This window comes from Podarcis vaucheri, assembly GCF_965113315.1.
Source record: "Podarcis vaucheri genome assembly, chromosome: 10".
Taxonomy (NCBI): domain Eukaryota; kingdom Metazoa; phylum Chordata; class Lepidosauria; order Squamata; family Lacertidae; genus Podarcis; species Podarcis vaucheri.
Genome location: NC_138748.1, coordinates 45,858,153 through 45,880,701, shown reverse-complemented (window position 1 = coordinate 45,880,701; position 22,549 = coordinate 45,858,153). Strand labels below are relative to the sequence as shown.

At 48.2% G+C, this 22,549-nt stretch overlaps 1 protein-coding gene across 2 annotated transcripts in view; it reads left to right on the top strand.

The window, feature by feature from the left end:
- TRIOBP (TRIO and F-actin binding protein) overlaps positions 1–22,549 on the top strand; it is a 60,665-nt gene that overhangs the window by 5,449 nt on the left and 32,667 nt on the right. For both annotated transcript variants that reach the window (XM_082240924.1, XM_082240923.1), the window contains exons 3-8: positions 4,369–4,505; positions 4,987–5,128; positions 6,319–6,493; positions 8,505–8,895; positions 9,570–9,702; positions 13,523–14,902. In XM_082240924.1, coding sequence (XP_082097050.1) covers positions 4,369–4,505; positions 4,987–5,128; positions 6,319–6,493; positions 8,505–8,895; positions 9,570–9,702; positions 13,523–14,902 — 2,358 coding nt within the window. The remainder of the gene's footprint in view (positions 1–4,368; positions 4,506–4,986; positions 5,129–6,318; positions 6,494–8,504; positions 8,896–9,569; positions 9,703–13,522; positions 14,903–22,549) is intronic.

The window sequence follows — 22,549 nt, the reverse complement described above, 5'->3', positions numbered from 1 at the left end:
GATTGACTTTCCTAAGTTTCTCAGGACTAACGCAGGCTCTTCTGTGCTAAATAAAACAGTTTAATTGCCGCACTAGGAGTCCACACCTAGTAAAAGTGGATCAGCTGTGATATTTCTAACAGTGGAGTGCCAAGCCCCCACTTTTTAATCTTCCTTACAGTTTTAAGAGGAAGCCTGAACTGGTCGTGGTCAAAGTTACACCCCTCTCCTCCGCTCAGGAAAGTACCGAAGCGACTTCTACACTATAAACATTGATCTGGCTTGAAACCTGCGTTCCTGTCTTGGTTTCAGCAAGAAATTCATACAGGCCATTCTAAAAGCTCCCGAATCTCCCCGCAGAACGACATTTCACAGGTGTGGATAACGGGGAGAGAGAGGCACCTTAATTCCTCCACTCCACATTAGAAATAACTGCAACCTGTGAATCTCGCTCCACTTTGGCAAGTCATGTTTTTGCTTCTACTGCCCAGAGTTTATAAGTTCCTTCCAGGATCGGGGTGGGGAGCCTGTTTCTGAACTCCAGCTCCCACCAGCCCTAGACACCATGGCCAGGGGTTAGGAATGACAGGGCGGTAATCCAGCAGGATGTGGAGCTCTGCACCTTCCCTGGGATAGAGATGCCAACCTGACAAGGGACTGTTTAGCAAGTGTTGGTCTTTAACTGCGGCCCTGGATTAAAAGGCCAGGCAGCCCGAGTCACCTGTCAGCTCCTGGCCCATTCGCTGGCTGGCCAGGTGTAAACTCCATCCCTCCCTATGGGGTGCCAGCTGGTGTCCTGTTAACAAAGGGTTTCGTGTTGTTCATTGTTTGCTGCGCTGGATCAGCCGGGGGTTATGAAATAGTAATGAGGTTCCCTCTCTCCCCAGTCCTGGCCCTCTAGAATTTCCTCCTGGCTCGCCTGCGATCTGCTCAGAGCCATCCCTGCTCAACCCTCCCCCCCCCCACTTGATCAGGACAATGGAGGGGAAGTGGTGCTGACAACCAGCCTGCTAGGGACCCTCCCTTTTGGAGATCATAACCTGCTAAGGTAACTGGGCTGGGCTGGGGTGAAGGCGGGGGTGGGTGGGATGACTCTCCAGCTGGCTAGGGCAGCGAGGAAGCTCTTAAAGGGACAGGCGCGCTTGAAATGGAACTCTGGATCTGAGCAGGGAAGGACCTGCTGTTTGTCTTTGCTTCTGGAGCCTTGTGAAATCCCCTCTCCCAAGCACTGGAGGTCAAGCAATAAGGAGTGCTTCCTATGTTGCTGAGCCCGCCTGTGCTTCCGGGGTGCTTCCCTGCCTTGCTTGTGGGGCTGAGTAGGAGGGATGGAGTAGAGACTTCCTGAACCATAGTAATGGGTGGCGATCTAGCTCAACCTCCTGCACAAGGCAGGAAGATTTTCTATATCTCTGCCCGATTAGCCTGTGACATCTAGGTGACCCGGTGCCATGCCTGAAGAAACAAGGAAGTCTCCTCAGCTTTGGAGATGCTGCAGGCACCTTTTGAGAGCAGGGCTCCATGAGAGGATGGTTTTCAAGAGAGGAGTGCTCTGTTTACCTTTGTGACAGCGCAAGGCAAGCGTTGCTCATCCAGTCTACACCTTCCAGTTAATGTAGCGCAGGAGGCAGCGTGCCCTTTGCCGGCTATTGATTGCCACGGTTGATCAATTGGGAGAACGGCGTTTGGCATATGCTATTTATATTTTTGGTTTGCAAGCTTTTTGGTTCAGACCCTGGTTGAGCCTTAACACAAAGAATACTCCGTCTTAACAAATGACTTTCAGACTTTCAGTCACTAAGCATGCTAGAGTCTGAGAATGTTTTCTCTCTCTTTAGGAACCCGTAACTTGCTCTTTAAGCCACTGTCCTCAGAGTGAATTATAGCTGCAAGCCAAAAGCCTGGATCTCATAAGTGGCCTTAAGCAAGTTCACAAAAGCAAAGTTTGCCCATCCCTCCCTTCCCTGAAAGCATCTGTGACCCCCTCAAAAAAAGGCTCTCTGGAGGATCAGGACCCCCTCCAGAACAATGGGGCATGGGGAGCTGTACTGGAAGGAAGTGATGGAGTTTTCCTTCCTTAAATTAAAGTTAATTTAAGATCCAAGACTAATCTGGGTTGATTCTCTCTCTCTCCCACCCCCCACCCGCAAGGTGTTGCTAGGCACTTGAAGGACTCAGAGCAAAGGCCTGTGGTCCAAATTTAAAAAAATAATAATTGCCCGTGCTAATTTAGATGTATAGATTGCTGTGGAAAAATTGGGTGGCTGGGCTGGATTCTCACCAGCTGTGCTTTGCAGAGAACCCAGATGCTGTTAAAAGTTTTAAAAGAGGGGGGAATTAACTTTTTATTGTCATTTTATAGTTGTCTTACATAACCACAATCGGCAAAACCAAAAAGCTGCAACTATTCGCTCTGGAGAAACCGTCGCTGTTGTGATAAGAACAATTCCCACACAATAATAGCAGACATTTCTATAAATAGGAATATATAGGTTTGCGTGTGTCTGTATATCTATGTGAAATTTGGCTGTCATAAAATCCATATGTTGATTTAAACCCTAGGGACCGGTCTTCCACTTTCTGGTGTTCCTGTAAAGACAATAAAGTTCCTGCAGTCTCCGGCAAAAGTGGCCCTAAAGTTATATTCCTCTTGCCAGTCGTAACTTGTGTGTTAGCTTTTCAGTGTTAGGAGTTCCAGGTTCTGCTGTGAAAGAGGCAGGATGTGCTTCCCCACCCCATCAGTGCTTTTCTGCAGCTGCTCCCTGCACCCCATATATCATTGGTCAGGAAGTTCTTCCTGATTTTCTCAAGAAAACCTTGTGGTGCCGGGTACAGGAGTCTGCTGGAGTTTGGAGGAGACAGACCCTTCCTTCTGTGAACTCCCTTGTGCTCACTTAGGACCCAAGCCAATGATTACAAAATACAATAATAAATTTTTGCAACAATGTGAAGCAAAATAGCCTTTTCAGCCAGGGATATTTTTTTTTTGCGGGGGGGGGGGTGCCTTTTGTTTTTTAGTCCAAAGTTTGTGGACAAACGTCTGCGGGCTGTGTGAGTGGGGGGGCAGAGATAAAAAGTGGGCGTAGCAATGAATGTTGAATGAGAGTTGTACCTTTGTGTGGCTGGGATGTACAAAAGGCAGAGGGAGATATTTGGCTCTTGGTCATGTGGTTCCTCAACCCTCTTTTCAAACAGGGCTGGATTTAGGTTTGATGAGGCCCTAAGCTACTGAAGGTAATGGGGCCCTTTATATGTCCAGCTGTCCTTTGTCAAAAACAAATTGTCACTGTTTTTTGTGTCGAATATATGGTAATTGATGGACGTAACAGGTATCTACTGTAAAGCCATTTGCACATGTTGCAATGCATCCAGTCCATGCAGAATGTAGGCACCCTGTATACAGAAAAGAGCAAGCCAGTGATATTTTAGGGAGCAGGCTAGCAGGCGGGGCCCATTATTTACATCATAGGAGCCTACACAACACAAAACACTGTTGCTGTATATAGGTTTTATTTTATTTGTTTTTAATCTTATATTTTGGAAATGTACATCCAGGTTTTTTTCCTTTAAATTTTTTTGGGGCCCCGAAGAGAGTGGGGTCCTAAACTATAGCTTGTTTAGCTTATACAGTGGTACCTCAGGTTAAGCACTTAATTTGTTCCGGAGGTCCGTACTTAACCTGAAACTGTTCTTAACCTGAAGCACCACTTTGGCTAATGGGGCTTCCTGCGCCGCCGGAGCACGATTTCTGTTCTCATCCTGAAGCAAAGTTCTTAACCCGAGGTACTATTTCTGGGTTAGCGGAGTCTGTAACCTGAAGCGTATGTAACCTGAAGCGTATGTAACCTGAAGCGTATGTAACCTGACGTACCATTGTACGTAAATCCGACACAGGTCGCTGTTTTAATAGGGTTGCTAGATGAACCCATCAAAATATGCTAGGAGGGAGTGCCACAGTTGAGGAGCCACCATCAAGAAGGCTGTGCTGTATTTGAATTTGATCTTTCTATTTATCTTGGGAAATTGCACAATGGGCTTGGGTTGGAGTGAAATAACCAAGGATCAGAATGTTAAAAAAAAAAAAGTTCTGTTGCTTAAATAAGAGGAGGATAAAAACAAAAAGAGGATCCACCTATTACTTTCCTATACAAGTGGTACACAGTGTCTCAAAGTGCTTTTTATGTAAAGGACACTGCAGTCTTTAAAGCTTACACAGAACTCTTCATCAAGCAGACTGAGGAGGCAACTGGGGTGTGGGTGTATGGAATGTGGCAACGTTCTTTATTGCTCTCTGCTGTGCAAGGAAGACATTTTCTGTGCCCTGAAGAGTACAGAGGGAGCACCATGGTGCCCCTGAAATATCTCCCGCCGACTCCCATTTCTTTCTGACAGGAATTGAAGGAACACGCGACGAAAACTCCCAATTCCCTCGATGGCGACAACGTGGCCAGTCCCTGTGACCCCTTGTGCATTTTAGTGCCCCAGTGTGAACTCTATGTCTGTGTGGGCTCTGAGGACAAAGATGAGACGTAAGTTTTCTGATTGTGCCGGGAGGGGGGAAACACATACACCCCACGGTGATTCCTGTTGGTGAACGGAATATGAGTGATTAGGGAGGTATCCTAGGCCCAAATGATTAAGGGCCTTGTAGATTAATAGAGGAACCTTGAACCTGGCTTGGTAGTGCATGCGCAGCTAGCACAAATTTTTTAGAGCATGGGAGCTGTGTTGGGACTCCAATTCCCATCAGCCCCAACCAGCGTTGGAAGGGTAAGGATTGTGGGAAAAGGTAGTCCAGCAATTTCTGAGGAAGCCCCAGGTTCAGATTGTCTGCTGGTGTAACAATAAGGTGGCCGCTGAGGCCTTCCTTGGCTCTTTGCGTTGGCTACCTTTACACTGGCAGTGCTCGGCCATCTTGAGCAACTTTCTGCCATGGGCCCAGTGCTTGGCTTTACCCCTCACCTGCTGGGTGGTTGTCGACCATTTGTGTGTGTTTTTGCCACCCTACAGCTGGCAGGAAAGCTTGGAGTACACCCAGCTGAGCTGCAGAGCTGAGGAAGAACCCACAGAAGTTAGTACCTGTCCCAGCACCAGCACCGTCCTTGATGCAGAAGCGGATGTTGTTGACACAGATGCCCGTGCCACGCTCGAGGTGAGATGGAACTGTGTGTATGTGCACACGTCTCTTGGCAGCCTCATGTTCCCTTTGTAATATTCCTTATTTCTGAGCCTCTTTAGATCCCTGCTGAGGCACCACTGCATGCCTGCTCACCAAGCAAAGGGAGGCAGAGCAGATCCTTATACATTGCCTTGCAGTTTAAGGTCACCTTTACACCATGCATTTCAAGCACAGGGCTGCCTCCCGGATAGCTCAGCTGGTAGAGCACGAGACTCTTAACCTCAGGGCCATGGGTTCGAGCCCCACATGGGGCAAACGATTCCTGCATTGCAGGGGGCTGAACTAGGTGACCCTTGTGGTCCTTTCCAACTCTGCAGTTCTCCCTAAAATAAAAGTCCTGGGAACCGTAGTTTAAGGGAACTGTAGCTTTGTGAGGGGTAAACTACAGTTTCCGAGAGACTTTGGGGGAAGCCACGTGCTCTATATGTACAGTAACTTGGGGAACCTCAGATTCAGAGGCACCGACTTGCGCCCGAGATCGAGAGAGCCGGTGCATATTGCATGTGCAATGTTGCATCATCAGGATGAGGCCAAGTGCGGAGCCCAGTGTGGCACTGCTTCAGTGGCCAGCAGCTCCTTCTCTTTCACTCTCAGGAGGAGCCGGCCACTGAAGCCACAACGCACTTGGCCTCCTTTGCCCCCTCAACATTGAGAGGACCTGGCCCCCACCCCACAGATACAGGGGGAGAGGGGCGGCAAAAACACCTTGGCCCTATAGAGTTGGCACCAGTGCTCAGGCCGTATGCCAAATCTTGGCCCCAAATCTGGCCCTTGGAGCTTTCTGCAGGCTACCCCCCACTTCACACCTTCCTTGAGTATTTGGTGGCTCAGCTGGAATGTGCCCTTGGGCTCTGATATGGCATCCTGCATGCCTGAATGGAGGGTCAAAACTAGCCTACTGTACAAAGGTGAAATTTGCATGGCCTGCCTACCAGTGGCATGTGGCCTCCAGGTGTTTGCCTAGGTGGGAATGTGGCCCTCAGTTTGAAAAAAGACACACACACACCCCGTTCCTGACTTGAAGCATCTGGGGCCCTTCTCCTAGGGACCTGATGTTTGGTATCTCTGACACACAGGCTTTCCTGCTGACGGACAGAGGCAGCAGGGCAGTGTAGGAAACAGCCTCTCTTTTTCTGTGTGTTCCCTGCCTCCCCTTTACATAGGACTGGGAAATGACCAGGCTGCTTGAGAGCATTTTGGAGCCTGACAAAGACAGCACGATGTACTATGCAGGCCAGAAGCAAGAGGCACGACCCGAAAAACTGCATGCTGATAGACCCAGATGGGCGGACCCAGCATCCTCTGGGAGAACAGAGTCCTGGAATTGCCCAAAAGCAGGTATGTGTCATCCCCCTCCTCAGTCTCCTGACCTCTCCCCACCTCCTGCCAGCACAGATCTTTCCGTAGATCTTGTTTCATCCGAGGGTGGGAACACACCATCCCAAAGGAAAGAACTGTAACTGCAGCGTTGCACTAGGAACCCAAATCCTGTGCCTGGATTTAATAAACAGGAATACATTTGCATAATCAGTTCTCCCACTGATTAGGATCTCAAGCAACTTTTAGCGGGATTCTGAGATGGCAAAAGGCAAAATGTGCTGAGTCAAGCATCCTGCCCCTGCAATAATTTCCACTTGTTTGATGGGACTTCCTAAACATACCCCCTAAATCTGTTATGGGGTTCCCCCAGCCTTTCGGGGCAGATTTGGCATGCAGTGGGGAGAAGAGCAAAAGTCCCATTGCACAATCAGAAATCCTTGTCTGATGAGACGTGCTACTCGGATCCCTCCCTTTGTTCCTTGACCAGGAGGGCTATTAACAGTGGGGAGCTTTTACATTGAAAAGTCAATCTGGAAATGCCAGAAACTGGATTCTGCCCACAGTACAATAACCTAATGGAAGGATGTAGTTTATAATTGTTATCACCTGACCTGGGACCTGCTGGTGAAGTGCTTATAATAAATGTAGATGTCATCATCTTTATAATGCACACGTACCCCTAGTGTGGTTGAGGACGTGGCCCTCTGGATATTCCAAAAGGGCTGAGCTTAGGGGACCAGCCATTTCATTATGCAACAGGGCAGGGATGGAGAACCTGCAGTCCTCGCGGTTAGGGGATGGATATTAGCTCTGATGGAGTTTGGATTTGATATCCCGCTTTATCACTACCCTAAGGAGTCTAAAGCAGCTAACATTCTCCTTTCCCTTCCTCCCCCACAACAAACACTCTGTGAGGTGAGTGAGGCTGAGAGACTTCAGAGAAGTATGACTAGCCCAAGGTCACCCAGCAGCTGAATGTGGAGGAGCGGGGAATTGAACCCAGTTCACCAGATTACGAGTCCACCGCTCTTAACCACTACACCACACTGGCTCTCATGATGGGGGACATGTCATGCTCCTTCTGGGGCAGTTTGTCCTCTTTTGGTCCCCACCCTGCACTCAGCTCTCACTTGTGGCTCCTAGATGCTGTCAACATACGACAGTGACCATGCCCCAGGAAATGGCTTTGACTGGCTGGCTAAAACAGTGAGAGTAGCTGATGGGTTTCAAAGCCTCGGTGAATTAGGGGCTTCCCCTGCATGTGAGGATAGGCTCTGGCGGATTGTGTGAACGAGACCAATAGTGGGTTCAACAGTCAAGAAGGTGGTTTCTGCACGTGCTGTAGAAGGAATTACCTGGGAAGGTAGCCCATGTAGGAGAGAGAAAACTCTGATCCTACACCTCCACTACCTTGCAGGATATCTTGGGAGAAGAAAAGGCTATAGAGTAAACCTTACATAAATCTAGGGTGGAGTTCCTAAGGCGGTTGGATGGCGCCTTGTACGCCTCCTTCCAGCAACGTCTGCAGCCAAGCTGGTGCCAAATGTATTGCCCTGCTTTCCCTTGGACCACATCAGTGAAGCCGTCGAGAGGGGTGTCTTGTAATCTGGGCAGCCCTGGACCTCCATACACCCTGCCCAGGCTTGTGCCCTGGAAAGGTCACTTCCATGCTGCTATTACAGTAGTTTGACTTCACCCCCGGGGGCGCACGCCATTGTCTCTTGAGACAGACGGATGCCAACATCAGCTCCCATCAACCCTGACCATCAACCATGCTGGCTGGAGCTGATGATTATTGGAGTCCCACAACATCTGGAGGGTCACAGCTTCCCTTTCTTATGGCTCCTGTGCTGCCCACTTCTGGCCAAAAATAAATCTCTTCTGCTTGGAGAGGCAACTGGGTGTCCTGAGCTAATACCCATTTCCATTTGGCACATCAAGTTCGCTGCTGGTTTGTGCTCTTTTCCTGCCTGTGCACACACTTTGAGCATGGGAGGAATTGCTGCAAGATCTTCCCCCCCCCTCCCAGTTTCCAGGGCTGTGAGCCAGGACCAAGGGGACAGCAGGAGGAAGCATCAAGCCGAGAGTGGCTATTTCTCTCTAGAGCGACGCAAGTCCGAGCCGAGCCGGGCCCCTTCCCCTCCCCGTGCGGGCCGTGGCACTTTGCCTGCCCGTGGCGATGCCTCTGGCCCCGGCAGGTGGCCTGCTTCCTCCATCAGCTCCGCTGACTCGGACCAGAGCTGGCGCACGAGCGGCAGCAGCGAGGGTCGCCACGGCCTGATGAAGCAGGAGTACAGCATGCTGGCCGACCTGCCCAAGGTGAAGCGGCTGGACCACCGGCAAGCTTTTGAAAAAGAGCGCAGCCGCACCAGAAGTCCTGGCCGGGCGGAGGTGGAACGGATCTTTGGCCACGAGCGCAGGTGAGGAAATGGGGCAGTCCTGGGAGATTCACGCCTTGTCTTTTTGTGTGAAGCTGGTCTCCTGAAACAAGCACCACTGCCCTGGCAGTAGGGGTAAGGCAGAGTCAGTGCGCCAGCAGAACCAATCCAGTTTTTTCAGAAGGGCACCTGCACATCTCTGACCTGGCTACCACCCTGACGTACCCAGCAACGGGGCAAGTTCCTGTTCCTCTGTCCCAGCTCCTACTAGCCTAGCAGTTCGAAAGCATGCCAGTGCAAGTAGATAAATAGGTACCACTGTGTTGGGAAGCTAAACGGTATTTCCTTGCGCTCTGGTTTCCATCACAGTGTTCCGTTGCACCAGAAGCGGTTTAGTCATGCTGGCCATATGACCTGGAAAGCTGTCTGTGGACAAACACCAGCTCCCTCGGCCTGAAAGTGAGATGAGCGCCAGACCCCATAGTTGCCTTTGACTGGACTTAGCAGTCCAGGGGTCCTTTACCTTTACATATATTTTTTTACCCAGCTAAGCCTCAACAATGCCAGTGTGAGGAAGGTAACACCGCCCTCCAAGATCCGATAATGGGCCCAAAGTCCCTTGTCATGTGCTTTTTTTGAAGGCCAGCTGTTAATTCAGCACCTCGTAACTATCTGTTCTCCCCCACCACCACCTTTCCCCCTTTTCTGATGTTTAGGAAGTCGGAGACGCTGGGGGCATTCCAAGCCCTGGAAGAGGGACTCTTGGAGCGACTGGATAGTAAGACCCTGAAGCTGGCAAAGGAAGGGCGATTAGTCAGGAGGCAATCAAGCCCCAGTCTGCGCAGAGATGTGAGTGGCTAATCCATAGTGAGGAATGGCAGTGCGGTGCTAAGGGGGAGGAGAATGGGGCCTGCTTAAACTGTATTCTCTCTTGGCCTTTATTTTCCTCATTTTGTCTCCATGTATTTACAACACTCCTCCTCAAAGGGCAAAGCTCTTGCTTTCCAATCTTTACTCCAGACCAGCATTCCCAACCTTTGGCCCTCCAGATGTTTTGGACTACAATTCCCATCATCCCTGACCACTGGTCCTGTTAGCTAGGGATCATGGGAGTTGTAGGCCAAAACATCTGGAGGGCCTCAGGTTGGGGATGACTGCTGAAGAGAATGAGGCTGTTCAGGTCCGCCCAGGGTACTGTCTTAACAGAAGACTGCATCACCTCAGAAGGTGCACTGGTTTGAGAGTTGACTACCTTGTTGCATTGTGCCTCCTTTGCTGCCCCCTCCTGGCACACAATTAACCAGCTTCCCTTTCCCTCAATTGGCAGCCTCTGTCCGCACCAGATCTTCAAAGCCAGTATTGGGGAATCTGGGGGTCAGCCAGATGTTTTTGGGCTCCACCCACCCGCATCAGAGATCGTAGCATTATAGAGTTGGACGGGACCTCAAGGGTCATCTAAGGCAGGAATCCTACCCACAGCCGTCCCTGGGTAGGCTCAAACCACCAACCTTCTAGCTAACAGCCAGCCGCACTGACCCATTGCACCACTGGGAGACATCATCATGGGCTCATGTTGGCCAGAGCTGATGGGAAGCTGAAGTCCAGCCATTTCTGGAAGGATGCCGGTTCTCCATCCCTACTCAAAGCCGCTTGAACTGGTTCTGCTCCCTCCTAGCACCACTAGTATGTGTCTCTGTGTTTGTGGACCATTTTGACGTGCATTGCCAGCCAAGCCGAAAATCAGGATGGCTGAGCTTCAAAGCTTCTGCCTCGAGCCTTTCTTGCATCCTTAGATTGGGGAAGGGATCACCACACTGATATTCAGATGTTCCCTGCCCAGCTCTGCCATATCTGCGTTGGAAGGAAGTCTAGTCACTCATTGCGTTTGCCAAAGGGTGGCAGCGGTACAGCTGGGTGACCAAAATTGCTGCAGACTGCTTGTACTTCCCTACTACTTTTTGCTATTTGTGTCTGCCAATGCCACAGTCCCAGTTTCTGTGGGGTTCCCCTCTCCTTTTGTGGTGCTAGGCATGCACATGCATGCATAGTCTTTTAAAATACTAGCACTATACATAAATGGGAGGTAGCGCGGCTGTTCAGTTTGTACAGTTGTACCTTGGATCTCAAATGCCTTGGCTCCCGAACGATCAAAACGCAGAAGTGAGTGTTCCAGTTTTCGAACGATTTTTGGAAGCTGAACATCCGGGTGCGGCTTCTGTGGCTTCTGATTGGCTGCTGGAGCTTCCTGCAGCCAATCAGAAGCCACACTTTTGTTTCTGAATGTTTTGGAAGTCAAACGGACTTCTGGATTCCGTTCGACTTCCAAGGTACAACTGTATTTCCACCTAGTGATCCTTTAAAAAAGGGAAAGAATATGACGAAAGGGGTACAGAGCACAGGTGATATGCCTGGGATCAGAAGTCATCAGCTGGGGACAGCCTGTTGAACAAGTTAGTCCAATGCTGACCAGTTTGGCCTGTGCCATGTTTGCTTTCTGTGGATTATCAACACATTCTGCATGTTTTGCAATTCTTTACCAGTGTCAAGTCCAGCATCCTCACTGACTTGGCTTTCTTTATGACAAGTAAACACACACCCTAGTTCCCAGCCTCTGCTACTATGAAGAAGGCTTGTATTGCCAATGGCTAGTGAAATTTCTGAGGCTGTAAGAAAGGGGCTGAGTGGTGTTTATTTAAGATCATTTCTATGTGGCTTATTGTATAAAATACCTCAAGTGGTTTAAAGCAAACCAAAAGACCACAAATATTACAAAAAATATGCAATAAAAGCATCGGTACAAACTACCAAGGACAGCAATTTAAAAAGTACAGAAATGCAGTCAAGCCTTGTAACATCCAGAAGACTGTTTTAACAACTGGGGAAAGCTTGTGGGTAAGAAGGCAGGTCTTCAAAAGATGCCTAAAGCAACTTGTGGTCAGTAATGATAGAGGTGGCAGCATAGCTATGTAGCGTTAACCTCTGGCAGCTGTTTGGGTGTTTGGATCCAAAGAAGGCCAAGCATCCTGAACTTGGGGGGCATCTCCAGGAAGCTGGTCTTAAAGTGGCTTGCATGGCTGCTTACACAACAAATTAATGCCAAACTATGGAAAATAAATCACCAATCTTGCTTAATTTCCCTAACATATACAGCAGGGGTGGAAAACCTTTCCCAGCCCAAGGGCTGAGTTTTCTTTTTCACATACCCAGGTTGCACACATGCATGCACACCTTGAAATGGCAGCTCCCAACTTTGATGCCTTCCTAGCCCCATTGGGAACAGCTGATTGATGGGTGGAAAGAGGAAGGAGCACTTTGATCTTTTATGAGGCTTCCTGAGTACTGGTGATAAGTTCCATCCCGCAGGCCAGTGCGAGTCCCAATTTGGCCCACAAGGATGTTTTCCCCAAACCACTCCCTCCTGCCCCGCATCTGAAGTCTCGCGTGACATCTGATGTGAGGGGCCTGAGGAAATGGGGAGCTCAGTCACGCAGCCAGTCCCTGCAGAAAGCAGTCTTGGCATTGACACCCGTCAGCTGGTAGGTGGTGGCCTGTTGATCAGCAGCACTTTGAAGCACCTGGTTAGCTGTTTGCAAACCCTACATGGTGCTTTGAAGTCCCAGCAATCGTTGATGTTGTTCTGACATCAGGTGATTGACAGGTGAGTGGCCCTGCCCACCTCTCACTTTCTGCCTGTGGGGGACTACTGTCCAGATCAGGTTCCCCATCTGTGCACTGGGCAATTGGTGATACTTTTCTGCAGTTGGGCTTTATTTTCCAAGCACTGCCTGGATGCAAATGGCTCTGTTACTTGGTTACTTCAGGCATTGAAATAAAAATAGGTCTAATGCTGTGTGGTGTTAGGCCGAAAGATCACAGTAGCCCAGGAAGGAGGTGGCGTTCAAGCCGTGGGTCTTGAGCATAAATAAGACTGACTCTCTCATGGTGTGGGATGAAGTGATGCATTACAGATACACACACACACACACACACACACACACACACATATTTCAGGTTTATACATTTCACTGATACTACAATCATTTTGACATTTCAGAACTTGACTTCCTTCTCCCTTTTTCTGTGGTTCCTTAAATTTATTTTAAATACCTTCTGCAAATCCAAATTAACTTAATTTGCTCGTTTATTCATCTACTTTAAATATATACTCTTATGAAACTGCAGGTTATTACAATAATCCTGCCAACATTCTTATCTGTTCAAAAGTTATCTGTAAATATTCAATAAACCATTTCCATTCTTTTATATATTAAAAAGTTTGTTATCTTGGTTTCTTATTCTTGTAAGTTCCGCCATTTCTGCATATTCTATAAGTTTTTGTATCCAGTCTTCCTTTGCTGGGACATCTACTATTTTCCATTTTGGGGCAAGTAACATTCTTGCCGCTGTAGTAGCATACATGAATAAGTTTCTATACAGTTTAGGTAATTCTGTCCCTATAATTCCTGAAAGAAGTGATGCGTTTTGGACACAGCTGAAGCAGCAGCAGCTGATTTAATTTAGTCTGCTTCCACACTGTCAGTCAGGGGAGACAGTTATTGAGTTGGAGAAAAAGATGGATGTGATCCGAGGCAATTTTAATTCCCAACATACGACCAGAGTGTTAGCCTTTTGCTGTCACAAGGCTACTTATTTCCTTCTTATTTTTCAGGTTAGCAAAAGACTTCCCTGGGAGCCAGAGCAGCCCAGCAGGAGCAGAGGAGGCCCCCAGCGCCTAGGGAGACCAGAGCAGCGCCCTGAGCGAAGCAGCAGGAGCCAAGGGGAGCCCAGTCGCTCTGGGAGCTCCCCTCAGCGCCTGGAGAGAGACAGCAGGAGCAGGGCCGTGTCTCCACACTTGGTGGTCCCTCAGCAGCCGGCGGAGCGGCGGAAATGGGCGGACCCCGTGCCCCATCCGAAAGGTGACAGGGACAGGGCTCCTCTCCGCAGTCCCACGAGTCACGGGAAGCCAACGGGTGACGGGAGGAAAAGCCAACCGCAGCTCTCGCACAGCTCTGGGAAAAGCACGGAGACCAAGTGGAAGAGCTGCCTGGGTGCCGTGAGCACAGCCCACTCCAGGAGGAGCTTGGACAAGGGTCAAGCGAGGCAGCTGGAGAGGTACAAGGAGAGTGACCGGAAGGCACGGGGCAAGCCTTTGCTCCCCTTTGACACGGGCGAGCACCCGAGGAAGGAGCCGAGAGACTACCGGGGAGCTGTGTGCGATTTCAGCCCAGGGAGGGCCATGGCAGGCCGAGGGCAGACCCTGAGTCCACCGAGGCCCAGGGAAGATGGCCGAGGGGATCAAGGAGAGGCCAGGCGGTCTCTCAGCCCAGGGAGAGATGCAGGGATTGGTTTGAAAAACCGTGGGGAGGTTGGGGGTCTGTTTAGTCCTGGGGGTGGCCAAAGAGAGACCAGGCGCTCCTTGAGCCCGGGGAGCTGCAGAGAAAGTGGCCGGCATAGCTCTGGGGAGGTCAGGCGGTCTCCCAGTCCTGGGCGGCTGGCAGAGAGTAGCCGCGCATATCCACAGCAGGCGAGGTGTTGCGCTGTGAGCAAGCAGCACGCAGAGGGCAGTTGGAAAAGCCCAAGGGAGGCCTGCAGCAGGACCCTACGGACAAGTCTAGACACTGACTGGCCGGGTGAAGAAGAGCCAGTCAACCCTTTTGATCCCAGGAGACAGGACAACTGGGAGGATAGCAGCACATCCCTGTGCCTCGCCAGCCTGCCGGTGGCTGAGCTGAAGAGGGCTGGCCCAGGAGACCCCTCTTGCCCCGCGAGGCCGGAGGCTAGCCCCAAGAGCCATGAAGGGTCCTTGTGCCACGTGCATCCAATGCAGCTCTTGGAGAGAGACTGGATGAGCCAAGGAGAATGTCCTCATTCGGCAAAGCCTGGGCAGCAGCAGCAGCAGCAGCAATTGGAGGGTCACTGGAGAAATCAAGGGAGCCCAATGGAACAGGTAGAGGATGGACGTACGAATCAGGGAAGGTGTCCAAGTCCTGCAAGGCCAGAGAGTCGGCCGGAGAGTGACCGGAGCAATAAAGAGAAGCTCTTGTATCAGGTAAGAAGGTGACCATATAGCACAGTGGTAGAGCATCTGCTTAGCATGCAGAAGGTCACAGGTTCAATCCCCAGCATCTCCCTGGCATCAGTATGCTCAGATATCAGCCACCTTCAAATGTTAAAGACTGCTTGCAAAGGAGCGCCCACCAACTCTTACACTTCTCCCATCCTTTAGTCAGGATTGCTTGCTCTTTGTCCTCTGGACTAAACGGAGACTAAATTTGTTGCGCCTAATATTCAAAACTTGGGTCGCGAAGGTTTCCTCATAATGGCATACAACAAATCAAGTTGCACAAGGAATGGAGTGTTTATCTGGTCTTTAATCAGTTTCTCTCCCACCTTTTTGTCCAAGGACACTTGAGGCTGCTAACAATATGGTAAAAACAGCATGAAAATTCATCAGCATTTTAGTGTAATTTTCTCCTAGTAGACACATATTTATACGCAGTTTTGACCCAATGTACATATTTTTGCAAGCATTTTCCCCTAACATGATGCATTTGTATCTTACTTTCATGAATATATTCATTTCCATGCACACCTTCCCCCTAATGCATGCTCCTCTTGTGCAACGTCTTTGGTGTTGCAAACCTGGTTTGCATTAAACCAGTGTTCCCCATTTTGCCCCAAAAGGAAAGCTTGGGTTTAATGTTGGCAACTAACCAGGATATTAAACTGGGATTGAGAGTTAATGAAAGCATGATCCAGGATAGATATGCATGCCATGAAATGGCTGGTTCAGGGTTACAAAAGATGTGTTAATATGAGCACCTGAGAGCTAGGGGGAAGGAAGATCACCCAGGACAGAATTAATCTGTACTCAGTTCCTACAGAGCCAGCCATCCTTGGCGTTCAGCCCACTTTAAATGGGAACATTCCATCTGTCCTGGGATAGGGAAGTGATTAATAATAATCGCTCCTCTCACTGGTACGCTGCACTTTAAAAAAGATAAATCAAATCTAAAGGTGTTTATTTTACACTAACTACCTGCAGTTGAGAAAAGCTTTTGTAGATTAACAGTTAAACAGATGCCACCGACTTATTTGGATGACAGGCATTGTAAGAAACAGATTGTGCGTCCTGTGGAAAAAGTTGTGTGGCGATAGACCACAGTATGCCTATCCTAGAAAGGGAAACTGTTATCTTGTGTCACGATGCAGTGGGTGTCCGATACAGGAGATAGTAATTAACTTGTTATCTGATGAAAATGAGTATATATGTTATCAAGTAGCACTGTTTGCAATTTCAACAAAGAAAATCTGAGTGAGAATCTCAATCCGAATGTCAGTGGTTTGTAAAGGTTACATGTTAACTTGAGCAAGTTAAGTCTTAAGAATAACCCCTGGAAGATTTAAGGGTGATTTTGATATATTTATTCATGTTTTATGTCTGTGCCAATAGGCATTTTACTGTATTTGCAGTGACGTATGGCTGCAAGCAACAAATATTTATTGGGCTAAAAGCTAAGCAGGATATTAAAGCGGGATTAGATTTAGTCTAAATATACTTGCATATACTTAAATACATTTGAACTATATAGATGAAGGAGCACCTTTCTCCATCTGTCTCTCACATGCAACTCATGAGGGAGGGACTCTTCTCGCAGTAACATCACTGTGTGTGGCAAGGAGGGTGTGACTGCAAGATGGGGCTTTCTTCATAGTGGCACCCTGTCTCAGGAACTCCCTCTCAGGTGAAATCCATTCCCTTTTCCAACTGTGTTCAGACAGAACATTTTATTTGCCCAGTCCTTTGGAAAGGGATAGATACATGGAGGCACTGTAGTTTTAATAACTGTCAGTTTAGCCATAAGTATAGTTCTTTCAGATTCTACATTGTCAAGTGCCCTATGGACACTTTCAGAAGGAAGGGCAGATGTAAACCGAAGGAAATAATACCCTGGTTAGTTAGTTAATCTTTTGAACCTGGGTTCTACTCTGTGTCTGAAATGGGGAAGTAAGGTTTAAACCAAACCAGGATCATAGCTCTGAAGGCAGTACATTAAGGGAGGAGAACATAGCCCTGATGTTCATCTCTGGGCTCCGAGAAGCTATTGTTCCTAAAGGTCAATAGTTTGTGAAATGGAAGGATTTCAATTTAGCTGTGTCCATGAGATGTGGACATGAAACCAGAGAAGCCATGATGAATGTCCAAAATGGGCCACCGTAATGTATGCTGGTAATACAGGCAAGGATCAATAGAGCAGTGGATATTTTCTCTGTAAGGCTGTAGTTTGGTGGTAGGAGGGCAGGCTTGGCCTCATGTTCAGTCCCTGGTTTCTTCAGTTAAGGAATGGACAGTTCTAGGACAGTGGAAGCAGGGGCGTCGCAAGGGGGGTGCAGTCCACCCCAGGTGTCATGCCTGGGGTGTGTGTGTGACAAATCCCCCCCCCCCGGGCGGATCGGTGTGGTGGCACTGGCATCCTCGGCAGGTGGATTTTTGTGATTGGCCCAACTGTCATTGCGAAAATCTGACCACTGATCGTGCAAATACACCCGGCGGCTGCCGGGGGAAGCCACCGGGGGGTGGGGCGCAGCCTGGGAGGCTCCTGCCTCCAGAGCATCCCCGCAGGCGGCTAGCCCCGCTCCGGGTGCCGGAGCACATAGCCACTGAGTGGAAGCAATGATATCCTGGGAAAATGGATTTGAGACCTATCTAGGTAACATTAGAAGCAGCCTTATATGAGCTCAAGATTTGTCTACTCTGTCTGGCAGCGGCTGTTAGGCAGGGATCCTCCCCACTGCTTGCTGCCTGATTCCTCAACCTGTGCATCGGCACGTACCTTTTACACAATGCCCCCCCCCTTCTGAACAAGCCTCTGCTCGAAATTCAGCTGAAATGGAATGATATGTGTCTACCTGTACGCCTTGGGCAAGCCTAGCACCTGCATCTCATCTCTTTTCCAGACATTGCCTCTCTGCTGCTGAGCATGCAACACACCTTAATTGTAAGAGCAGTAAAGCAAATAGCCCAAGAGTTCAATTAATCCCTATTCAGAGGTGAATTGAGTGAAGTATCCCAAGGCCACAGTGCCTTTGGCAAAGGCCCAGGCTAGAAACATTTCTCACCATGTGCTCAGACTATATTCATCATCACAAGGTGGGTGATATTTGTGGGTGACAAATATACAATTCATAAGCAAGGCCTGCAAGAAAATGTGGTAGCATAGATTGCTGCTGTTCAGGATTTCAGCTATTATTCTGTTCCGTTTCTTCTTTCCCCCGTTCATTTCCCTACCCCAAAACATCCAAGAATTTGGTGGTCCGCCATTGGATTGTTTGGCGTGTGTGGGCTCCCACCCCCTGGGTATTTTTCTCAAAATATTTTTGTACTTCTGCAAACCTTGGCTTTCTCCCATGCCTGTTGATACCGCCCTGTGTGGTGCTGTTTTGGCTACACAAGAAACAGCACCTCACACCCTGAACGCTGGGAACGGAGTGATGTTAAATACAGGCTCCCAGCTAATGGCTTCTGATATTTGCTTTGAAAGCATGTGCATTATGCTAGGTGACCCGTAAAAATGCAAAAGGAAAAAAAATATGCATGCTTCTAGGAGGGTGTTCACACAATGGCATCAGCATCAAAATGCCAGCCTCTATCCCCACTTCCCCATTTAAGTCCAAATTTACCCTTTCTGAGCGAAATAGATTACATTAGACACAAAACAAAACCTGTTGCCAATGCCCTATTTGGGATAGCTGAATGTCCTGTCTGCAATATTAAACCCCCTGTCTGAAAGCCCCCTGTCAAGGTGAGCTGTGTAACTTAAGCTTAAGAAGGAGCAGGGCAATAATTTGCTATAACAGATGTATTCCTGAGTAAGACAGACAGATGGGAGGCAGAGGCAGTCGCTCAACATCTTGGATATAGTGTACAGGTGATAGCTAGCCTATCTTGCTTTCTCTGGAGGTGTGCATTCTTGATGTGAGTCTTCTTTCTCCTGCATCCTTTCAGAATTTACTGAAAGAATATCAGCCAAAGAATGACTTCATTTCAGTGGCTTCTTGATCCAAGTGAAACTCTTTTAAAATGTAGGGTTTTTTTACTACTAGGATGTAAAGTAATCAGGTAACTGTCTCCCAATTGTTTCCTTTTGCTCCACAACCTGTTTAAAGCTACAATCTTATGCACACTTAACTGAGAGGAAGCTCTGTAGAATTCAGTGGAACTAACTTCTGGGTACAAGCATAGGATTATGTGTTAATTCTGCTCTAGAGTGGCCTTGACCTTACAGCTGACAGCTTGCTCCTATGCTGGATTACTTAACTGGCTTTAGAGATGCCAAACTTTACATGGGCTGCAAGAACAATATTTGGGGATCCTTGATGCTTAGCAAGATGAGGTTGGTTTTATAGTGCTTTGGCTTACTCTTATAGCATGGGCTACAAAAAGAATGAGACAAAATGTAAACATGGTAAAAGTGACATAAAACAGTCAATATTCAAATTGTATCTAAAAAGTTCAGAAAAATAAAAAGGGCACTAAAATAAAGTAGGTGCCAGGCAAACTTCTCTAGGGAGAGCGTTCCATAACTGGGGCACCACCACTAAGAAGGTCCTCAGCTCCACTGAATATGTGATAGTACTGCAGGGGTGAAGAACCTTTTTGGTGTAGGGGACCAAAGTTGACAGGTAGGTGGGACAACCCACCTGCCGATCAGCTGATGTCCTCTGTCTGACAGCTGGGTCGTCCAGCCCACCGGTCAGAAATCTGCTGCCCAGTGCTTCCCAGGTGCCCAGCACCTAACTTGCTTGTTAGTCACTTAGGTACCACAGCACAAGGGGTTTTGCTGCACCGAATGGTTTGCATTAAAGCTACTGCCAAAACAGAGGTGGAAGCCTCATTTTTAGCAGAAATTTAAATGGCAATTGCTTGGTACTATTGGAGCAAGGTGCACTTCCCCTATGCATCAGTTGTGCCTTGCTCCAGCAAATGAACAATTGGGCACTGATTTTAAGCTTCCGATAGATTGTTCTTTTGTAGCCATGTCATTTTGTCTGGTGTGGGCAATTGAGTGTGGTTTAGGGGAAACAGCCTTACAGGCCAAATGGGTGGATCAAATCTTGCCTGAGGGCTGGAGGTTCCCCACTCCTGTTGTACTGTTAGGTGCATACAGTGATAGGGTCCTTTAAGTAACTTTGACCCAAGTCAAACCCATGCTACGTTACCCTTGGAATAGGATTGATATTCTTTTTCAAGGCTCAGGAAACTCCCACACTGCCTTCTTAACACAATGTATAGTTTATAAGTGATGTTATAAAATACAGTGGTACCTCAGGTTACAGACGCTTCAGGTTACAGGCTCCGCTAACCCAGAAATAGTACTTTGGGTTAAGAACTTTGCTTCAGGATAAGGACAGAAATCGTGCTCTGGTGGCGCGGCGGCAGCAGGAGGCCCCATTAGCTAAAGTGGTGCTTCAGGTTAAGAACAGTTTCAGGTTAAGAACAGACCTCCAGAACGAATTAAGTTCTTAACCCGAGGTACCACTGTATGGGCAAGAAAAATAAATTTCTGAGAGAGGTTCCCCATCATTGCTGATACACACACATGGAAAGTGAGCTTGCTACTGGCTTGTCTTCAGCTTGTTGCAAGGGCAGAGGGCTGCTTCATGCCCCGAAAGCTTCAGTGCCCTGGTTCTCCAGGGAAGCAGATGGCAATGCGAAGCCATTCACCTCCAGCAGGAATTGGCCCTGAGATCTCTGAATGCTGGTTTAACGCATTGAATTACTGAATACTGGAGCCGGGTATCTGTGTTCAGTTATAGCTTGCTATTGTGCTGCTACTCACTTATGCAACCAGAGATGTGATAGGAATCATAACAGATGAGGCGGTGGGTGTGTGGCAACTCCCTAGTGCTTGCCGCAGGTGAACAGGACCTTCCTTCAAATGCAGGACGGCACAGCTAAGACAGTGTGAAGTTCAGCTGTTAGGTTGAATTTCAGTTGAGCATGATTGGAAAGGAGAATCACCTGCTTACATGATACATTCCAGGCTGAACTGCAGGCATGAGAGCCTGGTTTGTAAAGGACTGTGGGAGAAAGAAGGAAAGGCAACTTGCTAACCTTGTAATATTCAGAGGGCTTGTAGGCAAAGCACAGGAGAGTCCTCTTCCGTCTGTCCCCAGTGCTGTATGCTGGAATAAACACAGCTGGCAGATATAACCTACCAAACACTCCAAAGCGCCTAACATAATTGCAGTTCTCTATAATAATAAGGATAACGGAGAAGAAACATTGGAAGGTATGTTCTGTGCAGTTCCTACTCCTTATATTTACAAATTCTTTATGGCATTCCTAACATTCTCTCAGTGGTATGAGTCTTGCTGTGAGGCAGGCTTCCCTAAGATGGTTCAAGCAGGGGGGAGGCATGTGTGTCTCTATGTGCACACACTCTATTTGAATGTGAGTTTTTACGGGCCAAATTGTTCTGTGCCCTTGTGTGCATCTGTGCAGTGGAGGTAGACAGTTTTCTAGTGCTTGGAGTAGGCAAGGGAGCTATTATTAGTTTCTTTTTTGGTTACTGCGTTTTGTGGACTTCATGGGGGTCCTTTTCGACCTTAAATGTCTTTGTATGTTGAGGTGTGCGTGTGTGAATTGCCAGCAAAGGAACTTGAACCTTGATTGTTTTAAGTGGCATTAATTTTAATTTTAGGAACTTCCTGGAAACAAAATTCATATGTGAGGTGTTACCATTCAGTATCATTCTGATTTCTGAGTCCAATATGTGTGTAATGGTTAGATCTCTGGTGTAAGGGAAAGCTGAACATTTTTATTCTGACTGAATATTTATGAGTAACCACACTCAGGTGACCTGTCTATTGAGCATTCGCTGTGATTTGCTTGCACTGTGTTCGTACATTTCCCCATTAATAATTAGTTCATCCCACATTTTTCAGTGCATTTCACAGTCACTTTCCTGACAGCAAAAGTTTCTTTTTTTAAAGTGGATTTTTTACACTAGGAAGACAAAGAGTATTGACCTAAATTTCCAGGTATTTGCTATGATCCTCCTGCAAAAATATTGACAGTTTAAAGGTGACCTTACAGCTCAGAAGTAAGCCCCATTGATTTTAACCTGGTGTTAAAATACAGCCAATGTGCTTGTTTGCTTTATAGTTTGGGGGCACTAGGATCATCAGACTGCCACTTGTGCAAGGAAACAGTTGCCAGTTAAACCATCGTGAAATCCAGTTAAACATCACCTCCTCTCAATTCCCCATCTTTCTGTTGCCCCCTCAGCCCCACTGCTTCTTACTGCGATGCTGGGGCGTCTTTACACAAGTTGAACATTCGGAAGCCAGGAATGCAGAGGTGTAAGGCCTCCGCAGTAGGTCAAACGGGCTCCTTTCCTTTCTGTAAATTGCAACCAGATGCCGGTCCCCAACCCCCAATTCCAGCGCTGGGAAAAAGCACGAAGAAACTAGCAGAACTTTAAGGCTCAGATCTTGTCCTCTGCAGCTTTGCTCGAATTATAACCAGGGTGGGGTGCAAAATATTGTGGCTTTGCATAAATGGTGCGGTAGCTTTGTCCAGCCTGCCTGCAACCAGACAGCACTCCCCCCCCCCAAGCCACCATCAACGGCTTGCCACTGACCCTTGGCAGCGATGCCTGGCACGCTCTCTCTGTCCTCTGGCAAGGCAAAG